Source organism: Somniosus microcephalus, chromosome 6 (assembly GCF_052327205.1).
Source record: "Somniosus microcephalus isolate GS21.2 chromosome 6, FLI_Smic_1.0, whole genome shotgun sequence".
Taxonomy (NCBI): domain Eukaryota; kingdom Metazoa; phylum Chordata; class Chondrichthyes; order Squaliformes; family Somniosidae; genus Somniosus; species Somniosus microcephalus.
In genome coordinates, this window is record NC_140992.1 from 214463376 (window position 1) to 214490613 (window position 27238).

Genomic DNA, 27238 nt, shown 5'->3' on the forward strand with positions numbered 1-27238 from the left:
TCTGCTCTGAAATTATAGAATGAGTTGGACAAGATATGTAAGTGGGTGTAACAATGGCAGATAACATTTAATGCAGACAAGTGTAAAGTGCTACACAGTAGGAAGGAAAAAATAGGTGACAGCATGAATGGTACTGAAATAGCTAAGCATGAAGCTGAAGGAGAAGTACGAGTCTCAGTTGAGTCAGTGCCAAATATGTCCACCAATGGAGAGCAGCAATCAACCAAGCCAATAGATTGAAATATGTAATAAAACAGTAGAATACAAGTCAGAAGAAGTCATGATAAATCTTTATAGTGCTCTAGTCAGATCACATCTTAAACACTGCTGTTTTCTGGTCACCAAGAAACAAGAAAGAGAGACATTCAAGCACTGGAGGCAGTGCAGAGAAGAGCCACAAGGCTAATCTCTAGTGTCAGGGGTCTGAAAAATTTGGGCTTTTCAGCCTAGAAAAGAGGCATCCGAGAGATGGTATTATGGAGGTATAGAAGATTGGTAAGGGTACAGAAAACATTAACCCAAAATCATAGAACCTTACACCACAGAATGGGGCTATTCTGCCTGTCGTGCCTGTGCCAGCACTTCGAAATAGCTGTCCAATTTAGTCCCATACCCCATCTTTTTCCCCATAGCCCTGCAAATTAGTTCTCTTCAAATAAATGTCCAATTGTCTTTTGAAACTTCCTATGGAATCTGATTCCTCTACCCTTTCAGATGGTGCGTTCCAGATCATAACAACTCTGTGAAAAAATGTCTCATTTCCTCTCTATTTTAAATCTATGACCTCTGGTTACTGACCTACTTGCCAGAGGAAACAGTTTCTCCCTACTTACTTTATCAAAACCCATCATAATTTTAAATACCCCTTTTAGGTCTCTCCTTAACCTTTGTATATGGCGTATATATGGTGTACTTCTCTGCTCTAAAAAGAGAACAATCCCAGCTACTCCAGTCCCTCACCCCCGGTATCATCCTGGTAAATCGCCTCTGTACCCTCTCCAAGGCCTTGGCACCCTTCCTAAAAAGTGTGGTGCCCAGAATTGTGCACAATACTCTAGCTGGGGCCTAACCAGTGATTTTACAAAAGTTTAGCATGACTTCCTTGTCTTTGTATTCAATGCCCCTATTTACAAAGCCAAGTATCTCATACGCTTTCTTAATTGCTTTATCAACTTGCCCTGCTCCCTTCAAGGATTTGTGACTATGCACTTCCAGATCCCTCTGCTCTTGCACCCTCCTCAAAACAGTCCTATTTAGATTATACTGCCTCTCCATGTTGTTTCTCCCAAAGTGCATCACTTCACACTTACCTGCATTAAATTGCATCTGCCATGTGTCATTAAGTTAAATTGTGGGTGAAAAACTAGGACACAGATTCCAACTAGTAAAAGGTAGCTTTAGGACTTATATCAGGAAACCCTTCTTCACACACAGAGTGATCAATCTGTGGAATAAGCTTACAGATAAAGTAGGAGGCAAAAACCCAAAACGATTTAAAAACTGCAGGATGCTACAATGGGGGGTGGGGGACAGGGGGTTGTTAGGAGCTCTCTGGATAGATGAATTAAGATGAGCTGAGTGGCCTGCCTCGTCTTTATTGATTTATCCTGCAACCTTGTATCTCAATTACAATCTACACATGCTGCAAAAAAAAAAAATCCACCTTCATACTATGATAAATTACAAGATACTGGTTAGATGAGCATTAGTCTAGTAGTAGGATGATCGCAGTTACTTATCATTGGGACGCAGCAATACCAAAGTATTCATCTTTGGTTTTTTTCCTTTTTTAAAGCAAAACCACAACTGCAAGCCACCGCCTTCAGTTTGAACAGGAAATGCAGTAAGGCTTTTAGGTTGTTTGCCACTTCCTTTGTTGCTGATTAATCTTTAAAACAGGACATTACAAACACTGTTTTAATCTTTAAACAAGGAAATTAAAAAAATGCTGTTTTCTACTTAAGAAAATTTAACCATTTTAGAATTCCAGTTGCAATGTTTTTTTGTAAAGCATCTTTGCCATTTCCCAAAAGAACATATTTGGTAATTTTTCTTAAACCTAAAAGGAAATCACATCACATGCAGTTCTTATTAGCACTAACCTAAAATCTGACCATCTTTACACTCTCATTATCTTCAGATCATGTCTTACTATCTTTCAAAAGAACTGTTTTCCACTGACTTCAATTAGCAGAAAACTTTTAGCGAGATTTCTAATCTACGAGTAAGACATGCATTTACACACTATGGCCCAGAAATTCGGGTCCCCACGGGTGAGTACGCACTGGGTACTCACGCATAGGCCCAATGAAAGTGCCGGTTTCGTGCATGCACTGCGCAGGCGCGGGAAACCGGAACTTCCGTTCCCTTAAAGGAGGGGGTTCACAGGTCGAACGCGTGCGCCGGAGAGGCAGCGCATGCGCCTGGAACTTAACGTTTTTTTTGCAGCTTTCTTCGGGAGGGTAAGTCTCCAGGAGTTACACTTTTAAAAAGCAGTCGCAAGGCCTGCTTTTAACAAGGTAAGTGGTGAATTAAGTAAAATTAAAACACTTTTTCCACAGGTTTATTATTTTTAAATACTTTAAAAGGTAAGTTTATTTTTAGCCCTGTTAGAAACTGTAATTAATTTTTTCAAAAATTTAAATTGTTTAGAATAGTTATTTTATGTAATTTATAGTTACAGGGTATTTTAAAAATGTGATTTAAAAAAAAATTTATTTGAAGTTTTAGTTATGTTTTGGGGCTGATTTGTATTTATAGTTTTGTCAGCTCTTCCTGTCAAATTTATGAATGGGCATTCCCTGCTACCATTGGCTCTCCATGGCCCACGTGATCCCAGGGGACACTTCAAACTAACAGCACCCCTGGGATACGCAAGCACTGCGCGCCGGCAGTTGGAGGCAGCCCAGGATCGGAATCCCACGCGGGCCCACAGCACAACGGCCGGCGCGCTAGGTAAGTACAGGTCGGAGGCTTGCACCCGCGGGAAGCCTCCGACCCAAATTTCTGGGCCTATATAGATGAGGGCTGGGAAAGCTCTAGTTAAAACCCATATAGTAAATTATAAACTAACAGATGGGCTACAGTCTCGTAGAAGGCATAAACACGTCGGAGATGTTCTCATTGCACTGTTATCAGGCAGTCCATCTGCCGTTAAGAAGGGTTCTGTGATAGCAGTGTTCTATAGGCTACCAAGCAATTGCAGATAAACATCCATAGTACTCCATATGGATAGCTCTTCATCTCAGCCATGCTACCAAGGAAAGGCACCAAGCAGAGGCCAAATATTTGCTTATAGAGAGGAGAAAACAAACTGCAGAGAGTGGGAGAGTCACCTCAGACCACTTTCTAGGTGATAGTTTCAAAATGCCATTAGCCGAAGCACTCCCATCTTCACAGATCTGGATGGTGTTGGGAAAATTCCTTTAAAAAATGTTTCAGTTCTATTTTTGACTTCATTCTATCATATATTTCCAAAAAGCAATTTTTGTAGCAGTTAGAGAAAAGGAATATTCTCTAGTCTAAACAATCATTGATGAATTACAGAAATGTCTGTCAGAGACTTTGGGGAGAATCATATGATGCAAGGGCTCTCTGCATTCAGAGAAGTCACCTTCAGTTCTTTTAAATACCAGACACGTGGCCTACAAGGTAAACAAGTAACTGTCCCCACCATATTGGAATACAATACTTTCACTCTCAGGGAAGAGGGGAGAAAGACGACACAAGTTGACTTTTGGACTAAAGTGAACTTTAAATATTTACAATTTAAAATCAAATGCAATGACAAAAAATACCTGCAAAAGTAGGTAAACATGGTTTTCAACAGAAGACAAATGTCACAGAGTCAGGTCAACTAGGGATAGGCAATAAATGCCAGCCTTGCCAGTGACACCCACATCCTGAGGATGAATAAATAAAAATGGAAGCCCTTTTTGTTAAGATAATTTAGTGGCTACTCAAAGGACCTTTACTGCCAATGGGTCCCATTACTAGCACGTGAGACCTGTGGAGATACAGCCACTCTGCATAAGCTCACTTTGTACTCTCTCTCTTTGGCAGGGACCATAGAAAACAAAATGATTCAAAGTGATTCCCACCTAAACAGGTCAGGAGACGACTGCTTGCTGCAGTGGTGCACTGCATACCTAATTTTGTGGCCGATATCCCTCAAAGCAGTCTGGAAAGATCTGAGGGCATAAAATTAATTTGAGATTTACAACTATAGGTCTGTGTCTCTAGTTGAAATTAGCTACAATTCAAGGGCCAGCAGTTAGTATAAGTCCAAGACAGCCTCAGGTAGAAAGCACAGCCTTCTCAGACCCTGTCTTGCAAACATATTCAGGAACGACTGCCTTGATCTATACAATCTCGGGCATGGGTGTTTGTGTCCTCGGGCTACATGGCATCTATGGTGCTGGATTAGCCTAGCCTCTGTCCACTCCTCCACCATCATCCTCTTTCTTCTAACAGGAACAATGGAATTCCAGGTGGAAATTTCATAGCCCTGGAATGTCTCCACTAATATTTAATTTGCCACTATAATGTTCCTGGTCTAGTTTCTAGTAAAGCTATTTAGTCCTTATCAGGTCCAAATGACTCAAAAATAAACTGGATGTTTACAGCTCTTTAAATCTTACATCAACTGCTTCCCCACGCTCCTTCTCTGGGAAACTGTGCTGCAATTAACAATGTCACCATTACCTTTTGGGGATAGGGATGGAGTAGTCTTTCAGAATAATTATGTGAAGAAGTGAGCCCCACCCACTCATCAGCATTTACATGTGGTGAGATGAGGTTTGGGAAAATGGAGGTAACTGAAAGCAGAAGAGCTAGAAAAGTTGAAGCCCATGGAATAAAAAGGGACTGTGGCAGCATGGATATGAAATTGGCTAAGTGACAGGAAACAGCGAGTAGTGGGGAATGGTTGTTTTTCAGATTGGAGGAAGGTGTTCCCCAGAGGTCGGTACTAGGACCACTGCTTTTCTTGATATATATTAATGACTTGGACTTGGGCGTACAGGGCACAATTTCAAAATTTACAGATGACACAAAACTTGGAAGTATAGTGAACAGTGAGGAGGATAGTGATAGACTTCAAGAGGACATAGACAGGCTGGTGGAATGGGCGAACATGTGGCAGATGAAATTTAGCGCAGAAAAGTGTGAAGTGATACATTTTGATAGGAAGAATGAGGAAAGGCAATATAAACTAAAGGGCACAATCCTAAGGGGGTGCATGAATAGAGAGACCTGGGGGTAAAGGTGCACAAACCGTTGAAGATGGCAGGGCAGGTTGAGAAAGTGGTTAAAAAAGCATACTGGGCTTATTAAATAGAGGCATAGAATACAAAAGCAAGGAAGTTATGCTAAACATTTATAAAACACTGGTTCGGCCTTAACTGGAGTATAGTTTCCAATTCTGGGCACCGCACTTTAGGAAGGATGTGAAGGCCTTAGAGAGGGTGCAGAAAAGATTTACGAGAAAGATTCCAGGGATGAGGGGCTTCAGTTACATGGATAGACTAGAGAAGCTAGGTTTGTTCTCCTTAAAGCGGAGACGTTTGAGAGGAGATTTGATAGAGGTCTTCAAAATCAATAGGGGCCTAGACAGAGTAGATAGAGAGAAACTGTTCCCATTGGCGGAAGGGTCAAGAACTAGTGGACGCAGATTTAAGATGATTGACAGAAGAACCAAAGGTGACATGAGGAAAAACTTTTTTACACAGCGAGTGGTTAGGATCTGGAATGCACTGCCTGAAAGGGTGGCTGAGGCAGACTCATTCGTGGCTTTCAAAAGGGAATTGGATAAGTACCTGAAGAAAAAAAATTTGCAGGGCTACGGGGAAAGGGCGGGGGAGTGGGACTAGCTAAAGTGCTCTTGCAGAAAGCCGGCACGGGCTCAACGGGCTGAATGACCTCCTTCTGTGCTGTAACCATTCTATGATTCTAGAAGAAAATCTTGCCAACCATTTTTAGATGCAGGGATTAGACAGAAATTATCCCTCCCCACCTCTATCCATTTTTTAAAATTCTCTCCTAGGAGATCACCTATTTTCAGGTGGCAATACAAAGGAAAATCCACCCCCACCCCCAGCCCAGGAATTTAGAGGTGAATGATGTTGGGAGCATTATTGTAAGTCATACAAGAATATTGGAAATCTGCAGTGGAATTAACTTTATCCTTAAAAATACTGCTCATTACAAAAGCCCAGTGATTAGCAAAGACTTCAAAGCTTCCATCATCTACAAATGTGAATTAATGGAGCAGAATACATCCTATGCATGCTGGAGCTCTGCAAACTTAAAAAAAGTTTCTCAAGCTGGGATTTCAACAGCATCTATGTGAATGGAACTAAGCTGCAAAGAAATCAGCAGTGTGACTTGGCTCACTTGAGACACACCCTGCTGACTTTGAGCACAAGACTGCACTAATTTAGAAGCAGTAGGAAGAAAGACTGGGAAGGCAAAGAGGAGACATTTTCTGGAAAATTAGTTTCATGATTTCACTGTAGTCCGAGATTAATTTGATGGCAGCAGTAAAGGCTGTCTGCTGAGGATAGGTCTGTTTCTAGGTATACAGGAAGGAGAGAACTTGTTCCTTTGACTTTTTAGTCTTAACGTTCTTGCTTCAATAATGGACAGCCATCAGAGTTTTTCACTTCACTCTCTCCTGGTAGTTGAATGTAACCCTTGCAGTTGGCTAACTCACAGAGGCAACATATGTTTTTCCATTTGGAATCAAGAGAGTTTTCTGTACACAGTACAGGACTTAATTAATTTTATAACTTATGTGAACCCTCAAGAGTTAAGCTTTGAAGCAAAGCAACCAAATACAGGACTGCATGGGGGCAGGGACTTTCAAAGTGGTAAATTCAGTGCAACTTGTAATAATGGTGAGGAAAAAAGAACTGAACATGGCCACCTGGAGTGCCATTATATAGTGCAGGAAGGGAGAGATTATGTGATTTCACTCAAAGTTTTCAGAAAGTAACAGAAACATTTGTTTATCTCCTAATCTTGGCTATGCAATCTACCCATAGATTGTAGAGTGTAGCAAATGGAGACGTGTAGACGAGTGTGCAGATGTACCATTTCTTCAATAAAAAAATTACAATATATCCTACCCATTAAGAAGTCTGTTCCCTTTGTACAGTATTTTTGACCTCATGCAGACCTGCCATTCTACTTTAATTGGAGCTAGCATTTAAGATTTCTGGGATAGATCCATAAAACCCACTATTAATTGAGTACGCAGCAGCAACCAATCTGGAATACATTGTCCAAACTCAGGTACCTCAGAACTACCCAAAAATCACTAAAAGGACAGCTTTCAATAAATCAATGAAGGCACTTCAGGGATGCATGGATGCCACAAAAGTAGCTCAGAGAAGAGCGAAGGTCCTAAATGATATTTTTTGACCGTGTTGAAACCTGTGTACCTTAAAGAGGGAAATAAGTAATTCACTAAGTATGCCATATAGCTTTTGCTTCTCCTTTAAATGAGCAAGGAAAACAGGCAGAAAATCACAAAACTTTTTTAAAAATTTAAAGGAACATACAAATAACAACTTGCACTTACATAGCACATTTAATGCAAAAAACTACCATGCCACTTCATAAATAGATGTACTGAAAATGGATGCGGAGTCAGGAGGACAGACATTAGGAGGAGTGGCTGAAAACTATGTTGAAGAAATGGGATTTGAGGAGGTTTTGAAAAGGCAGCAGAGAGGTTAAGGGAGGGTGTTCCAAAGTGGGATTGGGGTAGAATGCACAGTTTAATAGTACGGATGTATTAAAAAGGTTCAAGAGAAGTGGTGTAGAGGTAGAGCTGGGTATTACCAATGTACTTGTGAAAGTTGGTCCTGTGCCTATGGATGATGATGCCAAGGGGCAGTATGTAGATTAGGAACTAACTGGGCCCGAGGGTAGATCTTTTGAGAACTGCAGAGGGGTTCCTGCATGGGAGGGATGAGAAATCACTGCTAGAAATACTCTGGCTACCTTTGGATAGGTAGGAATGGAACCATGCAAGCACAGTCCCATGGAACAGGACAACGGAAGAGGTGGAGGAAAGTGGCATGGTGCAACATATTGAATGTTGTGGAAAGGTCAAGGTCAGACAATACACCAAGGTCACAGTTACTGAAGATGTCATTCATGACTTTAGCTTAATGCTGTGGGAAAGATGGAAGGCGAACTGGATGGATTTGAAATGAAAGTCTTCAGAGAAATGAGCACAGACCTGGGAGCTGACATGTACAAGGATCTTGGAAGGAAGGGAGTTTGGACATGGGGTGCAAGTTGGCGAGGGCAATGGATTAAGAGTGATTTTTTTTTTTTCCACGGGCTTCTGATGGCAGTCTCTATGCTGGCCTCCTAGTCTCCTCCCTCCACAAACTCCAGCTAATGCAAAACTCTGCTGCTCGTATCCTATCTTGCCCCTAATCCCATGACACTCATCCTTATTAATCTACACTAATTCCCAATCCACCCAAATCATTCCTGAAGCTGTCTCCACCGCTTTCTCCCTTTATTTCCACTCCCAATCTCCCACCCACTCTAGCCTGCCCATCTACCCTCCTGTCCTCTTCAAACTCAGGTCTCCCATGAGACCCACTTCTACTCCCTCAATTATAATGGACCATGATCCAGAGCAGCAGCCAAGGTATGCTTACAAATGGACACAAGGGCTAAAACTCCAGAAATTTTGAGTTCCAAACTCAAAGGGTCACGAGCAATTTCGGTCAGCTGATCTACTCGATGACTACTTCAAGCATTGGAAAAAAAACATTTTGTATACATACAACACAATGGGGGAGAAATTCGGTTGATAGCGCCACCGATTAACGCCTAAAGAGGCCAAGAAGTGGGGCACTAGCCAATTTCCGGGCGGGCGCCATGTTGAGCATGCATTTAGCGCCGGCACTAAATCTTAGCGCCCGCTCATGGGAGCAGGCTGATTATGACGTCATTTGAGTGTGCAACGCCTTTTGGGTGCCCCGGACCGGAAATTCAGTGGCGCCCCCCTTCGTAGCGCCTGGCGCTATTAGTGACAGCTTACCTGGGCCTTACCAAGTCGCTCTCGGGCTGGAGGAACGTTATTTAAAGGGGACTGGTGTGGTTTAAAAGCGGCAGCCATTTTTGAATCACAACTTCCTCGAGAGCTACAAAGAGTTGCTGAGCTGCACACGGAGTGCCATTTGACCACTGAGCCAGCGCAGGCAGACGATCTTCAGCCTTCTGACCATCACCTTGCTGGTCGTGAGCCTTGACAACAGGGAACCTTCCTGTGGGCACTTATTATGGGGGCTGCATTGGAGGGGAACGTCCTGCTGCTGAATCATCTGGAAAGGACACTGAGACGCAGGGAGAGGGGGGCGGGCATGGCCAGACGGAGGAGGGCCAACAGACGTCGCCACAGCAGACCTTACGCTGGCAGGGTTATCCGACAGCAGTTTTCCTACATGAACATGCCGGAGGAGCAGTGTGTCAGAAGGCTGCGATTTAGAAAGGTGGTGGTGACGGAGCTGTGCCAGCTGCTTCAGCCAGATCTGCAGCCTCAGATAAGGTGCATGACATCTCTGTCGGCAGCGGAGAAGATGGCTGCTGGCCTGAATTTCTACGCGAGCGGCTCTTCTCAGGCTGCGCATCAGAGGCTGATCAGAAGTAGCTTCTAGGCCCCTCTCACGGAATGCTTGCTGCCATTCCAAGAACAGGAATGGAACCGGTCTGATGCCCCCAAGCCTGTGAAGGGCAAGATGCATGTATATAGCAGGCATGGCCATTGTAAATGAAGAAAGTGTTTCATTACACAAAATGTGGTTCCTTCAAACATGAGAAAGCTATGGCAACAGAAAGCAAAACTAATACACTGACACATAACTGCCTCTCACACCCAGGAGACTGTCCAAAACATAAATCACATTCCGACCATCTTCCTTGGCCTTGATTCCACTGCGCCAACTAAGCATCCAATGCCCCATCAGTGAGGCATTCCGCCCTCTGCCTCACCCTTTCCATGTCTTGCTAGGCTCGTGCGCCACAGGTAGGCTCCCACCGCTTTGAAGGCCTACAAGACAGTGAGTGTGTCTGGTGATGCCAATTGACCTGCCCCTTTAAGAGCTGGCCGGCGCCACGGTGTCTCAGGGAAAGTGATTATTGACAGCACCCTCGCTGCGCCCTGCCGCCGCGAAATTGGGTTGCGCCGCTGGGTTAGCGCCTTGAGTAGTTTGCAGCGCCTGATTTAGCGCCGCAATCACCTTTAGGGGCGCTGCAACCCAATATCGCGCTCGGTGGCGCTAAATTGCGCCTGGCGCTAAACTTTGCGCATCGCCAGGACTAGCGCCCCAAACGCGGCTATACCGAATTTCTAGGCCAATATATTTTGGGAAATTTATTCTGTATTTAACATATGATATAAGTCAGTGTTCAAAATACATGATGAGCTCATGATTTCTCCTAGGTTTTCTGAGGAAATACAAAATTGAACAACAAATCAGCATTACTGCATGACTTCTAAAGACTGGTTGAAGAATGACACAGGCAGAAGCCTGGGAGCAGGTCACTCTGTCAGGGAATAGTGCATCATAGAGAGTGAAAGAAAATGAAAAGGGATTAAAAGGGGAAAGGAGTGCACCTCAAACAAAAAAAAGTCTATTTTCTTATCCCTTCAGTTTCCATTATTTTTCTTTAACACTTTCTGTGGGGGGTAGATGAGAAAAGAAGACACACAGCTTTCACTAGCATAAAGAACCCAGCGATGACTCATGAACTTAGCCTCAAGGAAACCCAAGTACGAATATTAGCTGAAACAGAAATTAAAATACAGGAATCCAAGTTATGAGAATGCTCATATTTTACTTAAAAAGCTGCCCTACAAAATATTTTAGCAAAATATTGAATGGCCAAGCAGTTTTCTCTCAATTTAGCAAGACATTTTGTCCTTCATGGAATAACCAATGCATCAAGTTTTAGGTCAGCTGTTTCCACGATTAGAGTTTCTACAACATTTACTTCAGATGTGTTTTATATGTTCCTCTCAGTTTTTCCCCAGCCTTTTATAGAAAATTAAATATCTGACATAAACCTTCAAGTTGGTTTATTTATTACCAGCCTTATTCAACCATATTTCTAAATTACAAATTAAATTATACAAAAAACTTACGCACTGTGTCCTTGCCAAGTCCAAGTAACTGTGTCCTGTAGGAAAACATTTTTAGTTATTAGTTTAACCATTTACAATTTAATCCTTGCCAAATATCAAGCTATTTATATGTATTTTAATCTCTGCATTATGGTTTTTGTGGAAAGAAAAGCTCGTTCTACTAAACAAATACACGCAAGATGTAACCAATTAAAAACATAAATATAAATATTGAAAATACATTGGCCTGGAATTTGCGGTCAGGATGGTGGTGAACTGGCAGCATTCGTCGTCATTCCACCTTTGAAACTGACCGCAATTTCAGGATTTGGCACGTGTGGAAATCCTGAAGTTGCAGTCTGTCAGTCACAGCTTCGACACAGGCTATGCTGTGCCCCCCGCCCTCCTTTTCCCCCCCCCCCCTTCTTCTCTCCCACTCATCCCTTCCCTCTCCTCCTTCTGCCCCTCCCCTCCCTCCACACCTTCCTTCACTCCCTCTTTCCTTCCCCACCCTCCTTTCTTCCCCACCCTCCTTCCTTCCCCCCCCTCCTTTCTTCCCCACCCTCCTTCCTTCCTTCCCCCCCCCTCCTTTCTTCCCCACCCTCCTTCCTTCCCCCCCCCCCCCCCCAAACAGAGCCAGTAAAATCTCGTAAATCATTGAAACTGGCAAAAAGTCAACTCTTCCGTAGTAACTACGCTGTTAAATTCCCCACTAAAAGTTAGACCCAAAGGGATTAGGCGTAACTGGGGTTAAAATGAATTCTTCACATTCTTCCTAAATGGCTTGTCCAAACTAGTTTGAAAATCTATAATGCACTGCTGCGTATTATGAAGAAATGCAAAACATGAACGCCAGTAATATCTGCATCCCGATCTCCTGCTGTAACTTAGATATGCGTCTGTTTTCGCCGTTTCTCCGGGGTTTCCGCCTATCTACCCCTAAATGTCAACTTGGCGTAGAAGGGATCCACCCAGAATCCCTAATGATACAAGTGAATCAATATTTTAGATTTTGATTAATATGTTCTGAATCTCCAGAAATATAGGTTTGTACTTGTGGCCAGGGAGTCATGTATTGCAATCTCAATTTTTAACAAATGTGAGACCAACTGTTCTAATGTTGGTGAGGAAAAGGCAAGAATATTATGCAGAAGCTATAAAGAGCAGCCAGCCTGGTTTTAGAAGCATTAGGTTGTTCCTTACAAAACTAGGAGTTTTTTTGAGACAGATCAGTTAATCATTAAGAATTAATATATTTAGATTTTTGGAATGCAAATGATAAAATTCTAGAAAAAGTAATCAGAACAATTCTAGATCTTGTTTTGGAGGACAAACTGCAAGAATGGAACTCGTTTTCACTAGAAAAAAGGTTAATGGAAACATGACCAAGGTAAAATGACAAACATTATGGACATAAGCAAGCTATTTAATTGAAACTGCAATTGCAGACCTAGAGGATGAGTGTAAAATTACCACCTCAATCAAGGTTAGAGATTAGAAATGATTCTTCACCTTCCCTTTTCACCACCCCAATAGGTGGAAAGGGTAAATATAGTTTATGCTTTGGTTTAAGAAATATGAATGCTTAAGAGTGGGATGGAAGACTTTAAGTTTCTATATAAATGATTAAAAACTTTATTGAACACTATTTCCAAATCTTTTGGAATCACGGAAGTGAAAGAATTGTTCTAATTAATGCTGAATTAAATGACATTTAGAAATCTTAGCAATTTGTCAGGACTTCTGCTTTTTTTCCTTTTCACAAAAATGATTTGGGAATGAATTATATTTAAGTGTGGTATTTTAAAACAACGTGATACTTTACAGGTTTAAAATGCCACTGGCTGCAGTCACCGAGACAACGGGTTTATTTGTTAATTTTTATGAAAGACCTACTGGTAAAAATCACTGAACAGGGAAGAAGTCAGATGCACAGCCCTCCCACTTGTTTAGAATAGACAGAAAAGCAGAAATGAGAGCTATGGTCAGGAAGTCAGGTTTTAAACAGGATACTGCAAGGTCAAGTTTTGGTCTGGAGCTAGAAACTAAGATGTAGTCAGAATTAGGCTTAAATAATGATCAAAACCACCATTAAATGCAAAAATAAAAATGTCTTTATCTGGTTGTGCCAAAGCATTAGGATGAACCTTTACCTTACTGTGCACATCAAAACTGAGTGAAAAGCCAAAAGTGTCAAGATTTATAATACTTTCCAAAGTACTTAATTAGATTATTGTAGTAATAAAAATTAAACTTGAGTAACCAGATTGACTATTTAAAAAAAAAGCTATTTCAGTTATAAGGTGATAGTATTCAAGAACCAAATGCAGCATTTTTATATTGAAACCATGTATATACATGGAGGATGAGCAATATATTTTGATATGTAAAGAGACTTTATTTGGAGACAGGATTTATTATGCATGTTCCATTCAATATTTTCATCTATCGCTCGATATTAAGATTTGAAAAGGATCTGAAAAAAAAATACAAAATGGTTGATTAAAGAGATACTTTGATTGTGCCAGGCTTACCAGCTATGAATAGTGATCCAGATTATAGATGGCATAAGAAAGACACTCCAATTATTCTGGGAGGACTTTTCAATTAGTCCATAAAACCAAGCAAACAAAAGCTGCTCCTTGCCACCAAAAAAAATACCTGAATCATTTCTAGCCATCATCAGAGATTTAGGCCGGAATCTTTACCTTGGAGTCGGGTTGGGTGCTTGTGGGCTACATAGCGAGCCAGGAACCTTAATATTTGAACAGCGCATGCTGCACTGCGCGTTTAACTTAATGGCCCCAATTAAAATAGTCATGCGCGTTTCCCAGCCCAATTAAATAAAGCAGGTCTGACGATGTCACCGGTGACTCGTTTTCAGCATGGATATTTAAAGCAGCCTTGCACACATCTCATTTGAAGGTTGATATAGGACGGTACAAAGTGGTTTCAGGAGCTCTAAATTACACAATAAGACTGACAAATCTGTGGGGCATGGAGACAAGACAGGAAAGCGCCAAGATTCACAGATGCCTCCCTGGAAGTGCTGGTGCAGGGAGGTCCTCTTCCCTGGGGATGGACAAAAACAACCACACAAAGAGACAACAAAGGCATGGCTAGAGATCACAGAGGTCAGTAGCAGGGATGTCGTGAGGAGGTCGTGGATCCAGTGCCGCAAGAGATTCAATGAACTCATGAAGTCAGGAAAGATGAGTGCAATGCCACACTCACCTACATCCTGCTGTGCCTGTCACCCCAACCCCATCACTCTGCCTTCCCAAGCCTACCCCTGCACATCACTCCTCACACCAACCTAGCTTGCAGGTCCACCCATCCCTCTCTGTCTATGCACCTACTCATATCCCCATCTGACTAACCACCACTGACACTCACCCTCATCCTAATGCAATCATAGCAAGTAACACCACAGAAGGAGACCATTTGGCATTGGCACCCGACTCCCTCATAGTCACCCTCTACAGATGTAGCCCATCCATTCCTTGTACTCATTCCATCACTCTCACTCAAAGTACTCTTCTTACCCTAGCAGAAGAGCACGCACAACAATACTAACAGGCAGAGAACTGGAGGTGGCCCTCCAGTCTTCGGTAATCTGACACCAGCAGAGGAGCACACCCTCGAAATCTCTGAAGTTGCAGAGCTGCTGGCAGTGAGAGACGGAGATAGGGGGACCTCCCAGCAACCTGGGCTGGAATTTTGGGGGGGGGGGTTGTCAGCGGCCGCAATCAGTGGTGGGTCAAGTGGGAAAGTGGTTTTTTGTCCCCCCAACGGGTTGGGACCCCGCTGTGAACCCGCTGCCACACGCCTTTCCCAATATTGGGTCTGTCAGTGCTGAGCAGACCTGACATACAGCGGCTGGGGACCCAATTCAGGTGGCTTGTTTAGAGCAACTTAAGAATGATTTTCAGCTTACCCTTTGCATTTGACAGCTTGCCCATGGGATCCACGACCACGTCTGGCAAGCAAAGGTGGGAGTTCAGTGGCCATTGAATCAGCTGTTGAGTTGACAGCTTCAAATGTAAAGTAAAAGCTCCCACTTTAGAGCTATCTTCCCTCAGCCACAAGCTCTTCCTCACTGCATTTCCACAACAGATTCACCATGCTGCAAGTCTTTTCACAAGTGTCCATCCAGTCTGACCTCATTACCTTTCTCACCATTGACAGATCGCTTCTGTCATCTCTACTTCATCAGCCATCTATTCCATCAACATGGGTGCCCTTTATACTCTCTCACCTTTGTCCTCAGAATCCGACCACAATGAGCCCCAACACCAGCAGTGCCAGATACACCACCACCCTTCTCTGCAATCACCTGATGCTGCACAGGACAGAGGGCATCAACACCCGACCACACTGCTGCCTGGGAGGCCAGGAATGGCCTCACCATGGTCAGATTTACCTCACTTGACGCTGTACACCCTGGCTGCCACATGATGCGCCAGGTTGGCACCACCCCACACCAATACCATAAAGCATCCCTACAATGCCCAAGCCATTCCTTTCACACTCATCACCACTGCAGGGGACACTGTTATGTCTCACCATTCACTGCAACTCACTAAGCCACTTCCAAAAGGTGCACAGAAATCTGTCCAAGAACACAAAGTGTTGAAAATAAAGGTTTCAATGTTTGGCACCGCATTAACAGAAACTTTACATGAACATTGCATAAAACACCTCGTGTGTTGTTAGTTGGTATGATTGCGCTAGGATGAGGTGGAGTGTGAGGGGTGGCTAGTGAGACGGGGATGTGATAATGTAGATAGAGAGGGATGGGTGGAGGTGCAAGGTAAGTTGGTGCGAGTACGGATGTGCAGGAGTAGGGTAGGGAAGGCAGAGTGATGGGGATGTGATGAGAGGCACAGGATAATGAAGGTGAGTGTGGCTTTGTACTAATGTTTCGTGATCTACTGAGATCATTGAAACATTTGCGGCACTGCACCCAGGTCCTGCTGACCACATCCCTGCTTGTGCCCTCCTCTGCAATGTGCAACCAGTCCCTGGTGATCTCCTGGGGAGATCTCTTCCACCCATGGGAAGGGAAGAGGACCTCCCTGCGTGCTGTGACTCCCTCCATAAGCATATGGAGGGAGTCATGGGAGAACCTGGGTGCAGCCCTGTGCCTTTATGCACCTCAATGCTGTAGAACACTGACAGCACAAATGTCAAAATAAAGTTGGCCATGGTCCCTTTAAGGAAACCAGCTGATGACACGTCATCAGATGACGTCACCAGACCGACTTCCTCTAATTTTCCGGGAAACGCGCTGAGCAGGGTTAACAAGCCATATCAAGGGAAATTCATTTTCCAGAGCGGGATGGAGCCAGCAGCGGGGTCAGGACCCGCCGAGGTTCGTAAAATCCCGGCCCTGATGACAGAATTATATCTCATACAGCCACAAGGCATACAACACTCACTCATATGGTGACTGATGTCAGCAGCCAGTGAAATGTCATCATGTGTATAATGGTAACGTTACCCTTTATCATAACACTTCTAATTCATCTCTTTACTCTCTCACATGGCCACCAAATGCGCCCCCGCCCCCCACCCCGCCTGCCCAGCCGGAGGAGGAAGACGACTCCAGAGGAAGCTCCATTCTCTGAGGGAGCACCGTCAGCAGATCCATGCGCAGCCAGCACTAGCGCAGATACACACACTCAGTGGGTCTTGTGCGAGATAGAGTAACGTTGTCACCTGGTGTCTCATACATCACAAGTGACCAAGAGCAGATGGTGTTGACAGGGACACCAGTGGAGACTCCTCGCTGGAGGGTGCAGGATGCAAGAGTCATAGCAGCTGCGAGGGAATCTGGTGCACATATGCATGATGATCTTTTTATGGTTGCAGATTGAGGGAGTGGAAGCCCTTGCAGTTCACAAACATTCCTGGGTAATGCAAGGGTGCCTTGATGGCCACATGTGTGCAGTCGATGACGCCTTTCACCTGCTGGAAGTCAGCCAGAGCCGCAAAGCCGAGCGTCTACACAGTAACACTGGCTTCATCAGCGGCAAAGTTTACATCAGTGTTTGACTTGTGAAACGTGGCATCGGCCACCTGGGTGATGCATCTGTGGGCGGCCGACTGCAAGATCCTGCAAATGTCTGCTGCAGAGCCTGAGGTGAAGAAGTTGAGGGGGGGGGTGACTTTGACAGCCACTGGCAAGGCATGTCCACCAGGTCCTCTATGCAGCAGGTCTGCTTCCAGCAAGCTACAAACGTCTGCGATGATCTGGTGTGATAGTCTGAGCCTCCTGAAGCACTGCTACCTAGTCATGTCCAGGAAGCCCATCCTCTGCCTGTATGCCGTGCTGGGGGTATCGCCTCCGGCGTGGTGCAGCTCTCTGCTGACCCCCTCTCTGCTGTGGAGCATCAGGTCGCTGAGGAGAAGGCTGCTGTTGTGGTTGCTGCTGCTGCTGGCATGGCTGATGTTGTTGGTACTGGGGCTCATCTTGGTCCGATTCTGTGGTCCAAGGTAAGACAGCATAAGCGGCACCCATGCTGATGTAATAGATGGCAGGTCAAGTAGAGATCAGAGGCACAATCCCTCAATGTTCTGCTAGTTGACTCGGAGACTAGGGTCCTGAATTTAAATAAAGGAAACTACGATGGTCTGAGGCACGAGTTGGGTAGGATTGATTGGGGAATGTCATTCAAAGGGTTGACGGTGGATAGGCAATGGTAAACATTCAAAGACCGCATGGATGAACTACAGAATTTGTTCATCCCAGTTTGGCATAAAAATAAAACAAAAAAGGTGACTCAACCGTGGCTAACAAGGGAAATTAGGGATAGCAGAAGATCCAAGGAGAGGACATATAAATTGGCCAGAAAAAGCAGTAAACCTGAGGATTGGGAGCAATTTAGGATTCAACAAAGGAGGACAAAGGGATTAATTAAGAAGGGGAAAATAGAATATGAGAGTAAGCTTGCAGGGAACATAAAAACTGACTGTAAAAGCTTTTATAGATATGTGTGAAGAGAAAAAGATTGGTGAAGTCAAGCGTGGGTCCCTTGCAGTCAGAATCAGGGGAATTTATAATGGGGAACAAAGAAATGGAAGGCCAATTAAATACATATTTTGGTTCCGTCTTCACAAAGGAGGACACAAATAACCTCCCAGAGATGTCGGGGAACATAGGGTCTGATGAAAGGGAGGAACTGAAAGAAATCAGTATTTGTAGGGAAATGGGGTTCGGGAAATTGATGGGATTGAAGGCGGATAAATCCCCAGGGCCTGATAATCTACATCCTAGGGTACTTTAGGAAGTGGCCCTAGAAATAGTAGATGCATTGCTGATCATCTTCCAACATTCGATAGAATCTGGAACAGTACCCATGGATTGGAGGGTAGCTAATGTTACCCCACTATTCAAAAAAGGTGGTAGAGAGAAAATGGGGAATTACAGGACCGGTAAGCCTAACAATACATATTAATGATCTAGACAAGGGAACTAGATGTAATATCTCCAAATTTGCAGACAACACAAAGCTGGGTGGGCGTGCGTGCTGTGAGGAGGATGCCGAGAAACTCCAGGATGATTTGGACAGGTTGGGTGATTGGGCAAAAGCATGGCAGATGCAGTATAATGTGGATAAATGCGAGGTTATCCACTTTGGTGTCAAAAACAGGAAGGCAGATTATTATCTGAATGGCAATAGATTGGGAGAAGGGGAAGTGCAACGAGACCTGGGTGTCCTTGTGCACCAGTCGCTGAAGGTAAGCATGCAGGTGCAGCAGGCGGTTAAGAAGGCAAATGGTATGTTGGCCTTCGTAGCGAGAGGGTTTGAGTACAGGAACAAGGATGTCTTGCTGCAGTTGTACAGAGCCTTGGTGAGACCACATCTGGAGTATTGTGTGCAGTTTTGGTCACCTTATCTGAGGAAGGATGTTCTTGCCATGGAAGGAGTTCAGCGAAGATTCACCAGGCTGATACCTGGGATGGCAGGAATGACGTATGAGGAGAGATTGGGTCGATTGGGCTTGTACTCGCTGGAGTTTAGAAGAATGAGAGGGGATCTTGTTGAAACTTATAAAATTCTGACAGGATGGGACAGACTAGATGCAAGAGGGATGTTCCCGATGGTCAGGCAGTCGAGAACCAGGGGTCACAGTCTAAGGATAAGGTGTAGGCCATTTAGGACAGAAATAAGGAGGAATTTCTTCACCCAGAGAGTGGTGAACCTGTGGAATTCTCTACCACAGAAGGCAGTAGAAGCCAATTCATTAAATATATTCAGGAAGGAGTTGGATATATTTCTTAAGGCTAAAGGGATCCAGGGGTATGGGGAGAAAGCAGGGACCGGGTACTGAAATTGGATGATCAGCCATGATCGCATTGAATGGTGGAGCAGGCTCGAAGGGCCGAATGGCCTACTCCTGCTCCTATCTTCTATGTTTCTATGACTAGCAATGTGGCGAGAGTGGTTTTCGAGGTTGCAGAAAGGGCCTGAAAACGTCCCGACAGCTTAATCTCTGCACAAAATAGAGTCAGCAAGAGCCATTCCATTAGGCAAAGAAGGTGTAAGGTGTGCGTATTTATGTGTTTTTTCCAGCTGTCAGTTAATGGACTCGCACAATGGCCACTGAGCTTCCACCTCCCCTTCACAGGCGAGGTTCCAGAGGTGCATAAATCCTGTGCTCAAGAAATTAAAGCCAAAAGCTGCTGTTAAAAAGCCTCTTAAGGGTCTCTCAACAAGCATTTATGTACTTCAATGAGGTTAACCACCTCTACCAAACGGGTCCATGGCATGCTGGAAAACGCGCCAGAGTTAAATGCAGAAGTCGGCAGGGTGATGGCAGGTTCCCAACCCGCTGCCAATTTCCGTGATTTTTACTGCCGCCCCCAAACCCACACGCTCAGCACTGGGAAAATTCTGGCCTTAGTCCGTCATAAAACTCCAAAGTTCATATGCCCACATTAAAAAGTCAACTAAGTTGTAATATTCACTGCACTTGAGCTCCTTGGACCAAACTCTTTTTTTTCTCCAGTTCTCAGGTCAAAACAGATGGTTTGAGGCTGAATATTAATATTTAACTGAGATGAGCACGGGAACTGAGCCTTAGCTTCTCCAACATCCACACATGCGCACCCTGGGTGTCCTTGGAAAAAAGTAAAATTCATCAATAACCTGCAGAATTCCAATCGTGCCTAAACAAAAACACTGGCTCTGGTTGACAGTTTGTTGTATATTTGTTACTATACTACTTTGACTACCTGATTTAGGGTCTGGTTATGCTCATGATAGTCACACTGACATATTACTGTAACAATATTAAAAACATGTTAAAGCAGCATTTTATGACATGACTGATATTTCCCAAGTCATATTTGGATTAACTGAGAAATCCCATCAGTGTTGCTTATTCGGATCTATTCTTCTGGATGTTTTTAATATGCAGGCAAGTCAACCAAAATTACAATTTCAATATATAATGATTAACTCAAGCCACAAATCCTAAATCAAATGTTTCTGTCAGATCTGTTAATTGCAATTATTCAACATTAAACATAGAGATGACAATCTTGGAGCTTTTGAGCAATTGCCTCAGGGAAAGCTTAACTATTCACCTTAACTCAAGAGGCTGAATAAATTGGGGACAGCTTGGGGGAAAAATTCAGTCGCTAACGGGGTGCTGATGCAGTAGCGCCAGGGCGAGGCGAATCCAGCGATGCACGGCAAATCCAGTTCCCCGTTACACCGCCGGTACGAGGTACCGCCAGGGACTTCAATGCCAGGCAGATCGTGACGTCACTGGGTGCCCGATCTGCAAAATTGATTTTCCCCACCTATCTTAACACCTCGACCAGAAAGCGACAGGGAGAGGAGGCGCACAGCTGATGGAAGCCGGCTCCAGGGACATTATTTAAAGGCATCCGCATTAATCACTTGCAGCTGTCAGGGCAGGTTAGTTTCAGTGGCTTCTCATCAGTTTCAGCTAGTGGATCACTTTGAGTGAGTAATTTCAAGGTTCTTTTTTATCAGCAATGTTCTGGCAAGTGCCTACATCTTTTGTTCAAAGATTCAAACTGCTACACTTGGCAACATTAATGGGGGCTGTACTGGCATGCCACCTCGCCCTCCAGGATCTACGGTGGAGGGAGTGTAGGCAGCCAGAAATATGGGAACATGTGCGCAGAGGGATGAGGAGAGACATCAGGGCTCTCACAAGGAGGTCTTGCCCTCCGAGGGTATTCCGACAGCACCTCTCCTACCTTCAATTAAGCGAGGAACAGTGTATTGGACGGCTCCGCATCACCAAGGTGGTGGTCAGAGAACTCTGCCACCTCCTCCAACCAGACCTCCAGCCTCACACCAAGATGTCTTAAGCCCCAAATCCCTTTTGCTCACCACATGCCCATCATACCATCCTTATGTTATGCCATATCACAGCGTCCTCCTGGGCACAAAGGTGAAATGAGACGACAAAATATTGCAAACTCCATTAATACATTTATGCATAAACATATTACATCATTCTAATAACTAATAACTTTTGTGCCTGCCATAGTTGAATAGCTGTCATTGTGTGCAAGGTGAGAGATGTGGGTGTGAGTGTTGGTAGGTAGAGATTGTTGGTGGGTGAGCGCTGGCAGGTGTGGTGCTTTGGGCAGTGTGTGAAGCTTGTGGTACAGATGGTGGTATGTAGCATTTATTGAAGCATTCAATCACCCTAACCACCCGACTGAGGTTGATCTGCCATGAGCACACCTGCTTCAGTCCTCCGGCTCCTTCTTGTTGTGCTTCTCCTTGCTTTGGCAGCTACACAGCCAGCAATGTTGAGAATGAGGTGCTGCAGTATCAATGAACCTCCCCTTTAAGTACTGGGAAAAGCCTGTGGCAATGATGCGTTGAGATTAGACTGCACCCGATATTTGTCCACCCTTTGAGGGTAACGCCACTGAGCTAGGCCTTTAAGACTTGATTTAGCACCCCAATTATTTCTTTGAGCACGAGAATGAATTTTGCATGCAGTCTAAAGCATTAGCGCCTGGTGCTAATCCTCAAACTTTTCTAAAGATACCACCTATTCCTGGGCTATAATGAATTTCTAGCCCTTTATGTCAATTCAGACTACGGGTTTGTTGAAAGGATTAGGCTCAATGGCTTTTTCTCATTGCACACTCTTATCTGAGCAGTGCAAAAGCCCCAGTAAAAATTGTTACCCATTTTCCTACTTCACTGGTTCGAGGGGTTTAGGGAGCAGAAGAGAGGGTGGGAAGATGATGAAATAAAATTGTACACACAGAAAAACTCACCAGTCTATTTGGGTATCGAATAAGTACTGGCTGAACAGGAACTCCAGGAATAAAAGCACCTATAAACATATCAGAAACAGTTAGGATTCTAATACATTTTTGAAACTGTGAGACATTGTCCTCTTGACTTAAAAATTAGTGGAAGTATTAAAATGGTGACTGGAGAGAGCAGAAATTGAGCGATATGGTAATATGTGGGGCTGATCTATGAAAAAGGTGACATATTTGGGTCTTTAGCTGTTCCTAACAATTTTTGTATCCCTATGTCTTAACCCATCATACAAAGCAGTTTCAGTAGAATAACAATTAATTTTACTTGTGGACAAATTTTAAACTTTCTGATCACTTCGTGATACATTAATTGAATTCATCAGAAATCTGCTGGAAAAGAATTTAATTACTTGTGAATCACATTCCCCCAGAATTTCTTAAGAGTCTGACTTTTTAACACATATTTGAAGTCTGGAAGGGAAAGAAGTTTGATAGCTTTATAAAATAGACCCCTCTACTAACTTGCTAAAGTTATGTTAAAAAAAGGTTGAAAAGGCAGGAGCAGGGAAAATTCAAATTCCATCAAATGCTCCTTTCTAGTTTTAACTCTTTCTCTACTGAATGAGCAGGAAATTCCCAGTTAGAACAATTATATTGACTATTACACTCCAAATTAGTAAGCTTCTATGTAAAGTATACAATTAAAATAAGGATATGAGTGAGAAAATTTAACCAGAACAATTAGCTCACCTGATTTGAAAGTGATGAGGCAGGTACGATTTGTACAGGTCCCTTCTGGAAAAATCATAAGCTTGAAAGAGAAAGAATGGTACTTCAACAAAACAGACTTGATACTGAACTAAAGTCGAATAAAACTGCCAGAACTTAGACAACCAGATCTAGTTACATGTATTTAAAATACCTGGGGCCATTTCCCTCTGGATTGTGCACGCTTTGTGATCTCTTCAATAGTTTTCTTTCTAGAATCTGTCGCATTGCGTGATACCAACACAGGTTGAACACAATGCAGTAATACTAAAAAAAACAAAAAAGAGGCTTTATAAACATTTTTTACTTTACACTATTTTAAAATCAGTGGCATTACCCAGAAAAAAACTGATCGATAGGATGGAGATAGATAATAGAAGGCAGGGGTTCAAAAGATATCACACTAAAAGAATACAGTTGATTTATCCAAACTGAGAATCTCATTTACTAAGGCCTTGACATATTTGCAATGTAGTTTAAGTCACACCATACTTACAGAAGCTACAAGTTTGCCATGAATTACCAACATTCAGCTGCCACAGATAACTGGAATAATTCTATTGAGAGTGCATGTTACAAAGTGTTTTTTTTATATAAAATATTTCACCCAATATTTTCAACTCTGACTCCACCAGGCCAGTTATAGAATGCATTTGCTTCAGAAGTGGTTCCAGTAGTGTTCTTTCATTTAAAAAAAAAGTACTGTAATTAAAAAAAAAAATTACTCAGAGGTGAAGGAGTCAATATTGTGGAAAGGAATACTTTTCCACTTTGCGCACCCAGTGTAAGCATCGAGCAATTCAAGTCAGAAATATCATGTCAGGCGCAGAATAAAGCTTCTTCTGCTCTGATCCAACAGTGTGCCAATACCCCTTGTCTTTGAAGAGAACCCTCTAATGCACCAATGTGAATTTTTTTACTTCTAACACCAGCCACCATTTATGGCTGGAGATTGGGGATGTGCACCATATCGGAGAGATTTTTAGGCTTTAGGCCTACAAAATTAGGAACTGGGTTGAAACTGCCCAAACTTATTTAGGTCCCGTACAACTTGAGCACAGAGGAAACTTTCCTACCATTAGTCTAACTTAAATTCAAAACCAGGTGATGAAAGGGCAGTACTTATCAGTCACACCTATATTTTAAAGATGCATTTCCAGCTGAAATAACATGCATTTATATAATGCATTTAACGTAGAAAAAAGTCCCAAGCTGCGTCACAGCGGTGAGGGGAACAAACAGTCACTGAGCCAAAGGAGAAGAAATTAGGACAGGTGACCAACAGCTCGATACCAGACGGCGATCGATTGCCCATGCAACCATACTACAGCAAAAAGTCAGCAATGTCATGGAGTGGGAAAAAACAGCAAAAAGAGTGCTGGATCTGTTGCCTTTTGTCTTAGACCAAGATTCTCTGCAGAAGGTTTAAGATGTGGACATACCATCCACTCCTTCAGGTCTGCACCTTGATTCAGCTAGAACTCTCCCATTGGCACAGTTGGTGACATCAAAGTTCAAGAACTGGGACCCTTTCCTAGTCTTGGCACTCTCATCACTTAAGTGGCTATCAAAACACAAAGGGAATCACTTACTGTTTTAAGTTGAAATTGGTTATTGCTAACAAAAATGAATGTATTTAAATGCTATAAAATGACATTCTTTCTCTTTACTAAGAGTGGCAAAGAATTGCATCAACAATTGTGTTTGTGGTGGGGGGGGGGGGGGGGGAAGAAAAAGAATTCCTAGTTAAACTAAAGTATGCAGTGGTTACAAACAGAAATATCATGGCAGCAATACTACATGATAAACATCTCCTTTGGTGAGGCTAATTACCTCTATCTGACTTTGAAAGCCATTATATAAGCCTCACATCTGGAACACAAATCTATCACACTAGTGCTTATGAGAAGAGTCTCCATTCTCCAATTTGTAAATCTTTTCTACTGATCTCTCAGCAACATTTTAATATAATTATGTTTGGAAGGCATCAAGAATGCGCTTCCACATATAATTAAACATTTTCCCATGTGCTCGTCCTTTTATTTACATAGATAACAGCATTTCAAGAAATATACTTACAAAATGCTACATTTTAACTACCTCTTGTTACCATTTACTGATAACCCAGACAAAAATTTCAACCGTAGTTTATAATGTGAATGTAAAGCAAACAGTGCAACAGAAACAATGATAAATAAAGAAAACTCACATCCAATCAAAGGAATGCTGGCATTCTCAGCTCGTGAGACAATTGATGGTATCTCAGCTACGATATTCACAACTGCATCAAAGTAGCTCGAGTGAGGAGCAACAACAAGGATCGGTGCCTCAGCTGCATCGGCTTTTTTTCCCTTCACCTTAATTCGCATGAAGCCCACACAAAAGTAAAAGGCACGTCCCAAGGATTTCAACACAACTCGTGAAACACGGCTGTAAATTAAATTTATTGATATGAGAAATTAGCACTTCCTCCAGTTTAGACACTAAGAACACGGGTTACCTTTTTTTGCTGGGGGAGAGCAGGAATAGAAAGCATCTCTAGTCTCTCCTGCCCCCCCCCCTCCACAAAATAAATTAAAAATCAAACCGGTTTATAACCATATACATAAAAGATTTTCTGTTCTATGTACGCCTGCAAGGTTGGCATCTAACATAATCTTGCATAAACTTAAATCAGAATAGTGACAAGGAAAATATCAAGCTTTTCTCAAGGCAATGTACAAACTTTGCAATCCAATTTTGAAAAATTGGTGATATGGTTGATTGCAGTGTACATATAAATAAATATCTGCAGTACCTGCTGGGAAAAACAGTTAAATAAATTAGGTACCAGGAATTTCAAATGGGCTTAAGACTACTTTTGAATATGACCAATAGGGTGGCACTTGAGGACCCAGTGCCACCAGGACTAAAACAGCACGGCAAGTTCCCCCATCAGGAGGAGGGCACCAATAGTACAATATTAATAGAAATGGTCCCTTCAAACTTAGAGTTACACAAAATATATAAATAAACTAAATTATAATCCTATTGCATTAGCAATGATACTATTAATGTCCTGCGGTGCCCACCAGTCACGAAAGTCAAAAGGGCTTAGGTAAAGTATGTTAGTTAAATTCGCGTTGTTCACATGCCTGGTTTAGACGACCTTTGCTGAATGCAAATCAATTACATTTCTTTTTCTCATTTTGAAATTGTATTTACAGGCTATTAAACCCATGAACTACCTCTTTGTTTAAGTGGTTAGCATACATACAGTTACCTCCACCTATTGTACTCTACTTCCCTGTATTTGAGTTGGTCCTATAAGGCAGGAGTATCCAATCGGTGGTCCTAGGACCATGTGGCTCTCAAGCCCCAAAAGTCCAGCCCTCAAAGGCCAGACAACTCACGACAATTTGCACTTTTGTTTCTTATTGTTTGGTTTGTCCTGCTTGACTTTTGGAGGCCCAGTGGTTTGGAAAGGACTGTTTTTTTTCTAGTTCTGTTGCCTTATTCATAGATAAATCCTACATCAGAACACCAGGATCTACTTGTATCAACAGCTTGAAATCTATGCAAATTAATGGGAACAGAGAGTAACCTTTAAGTATGGCTACCGGTCAGCTCCTCAGTATATCCCTATATAGCCCACAAAGACAAAATCTTGGACAGCTCTACCAAAGAAAGGACTCCTTCCAGGCCATAACAATTCTGTTCTTACCCAAAACATTAAACTGTCTCCACACCAATCTGGAAAAGTTAATTGAGCTACATTTCCCCTTCTCACTTGTCCCTCACCTTTATGTGGTCTGACTCTTTCTTCCCAGACTACTCCATCTCAGGCAATGGAATTGCCAGATATTTATTATTTGAATAAGCCCACAGACTCTCACAATGAAATTTTTTTCACCTTTCTTCTCTATCCCTGCTCTGTTAACTTCATTTTCCACACCAGATGTGCTGAAATGTTTTCCTTTTGCCTCTGCCAAGACTATCCCTCAATTGTGGTCAAGGGCAGAAGTTGCCACTGGCTCATTTCCTGTGTCTCTGCTCTCCCTCCTTTC

At 43.0% G+C, this 27238-nt stretch overlaps 1 protein-coding gene across 1 annotated transcript in view; it reads right to left on the reverse strand.

Annotated features, from left to right (window-relative positions):
* Window positions 1–27238, reverse strand: part of lpcat2 (lysophosphatidylcholine acyltransferase 2) — a 112353-nt gene that overhangs the window by 70670 nt on the left and 14445 nt on the right. Inside the window, exons 3-7 of the mRNA XM_085991387.1 lie at window positions 25402–25622; window positions 23347–23459; window positions 23175–23235; window positions 22434–22492; window positions 11171–11205 (exon numbers count right to left, since the gene is read on the reverse strand). Of these exons, the coding sequence (XP_085847513.1) occupies window positions 11171–11205; window positions 22434–22492; window positions 23175–23235; window positions 23347–23459; window positions 25402–25622 (489 nt within the window). The remainder of the gene's footprint in view (window positions 1–11170; window positions 11206–22433; window positions 22493–23174; window positions 23236–23346; window positions 23460–25401; window positions 25623–27238) is intronic.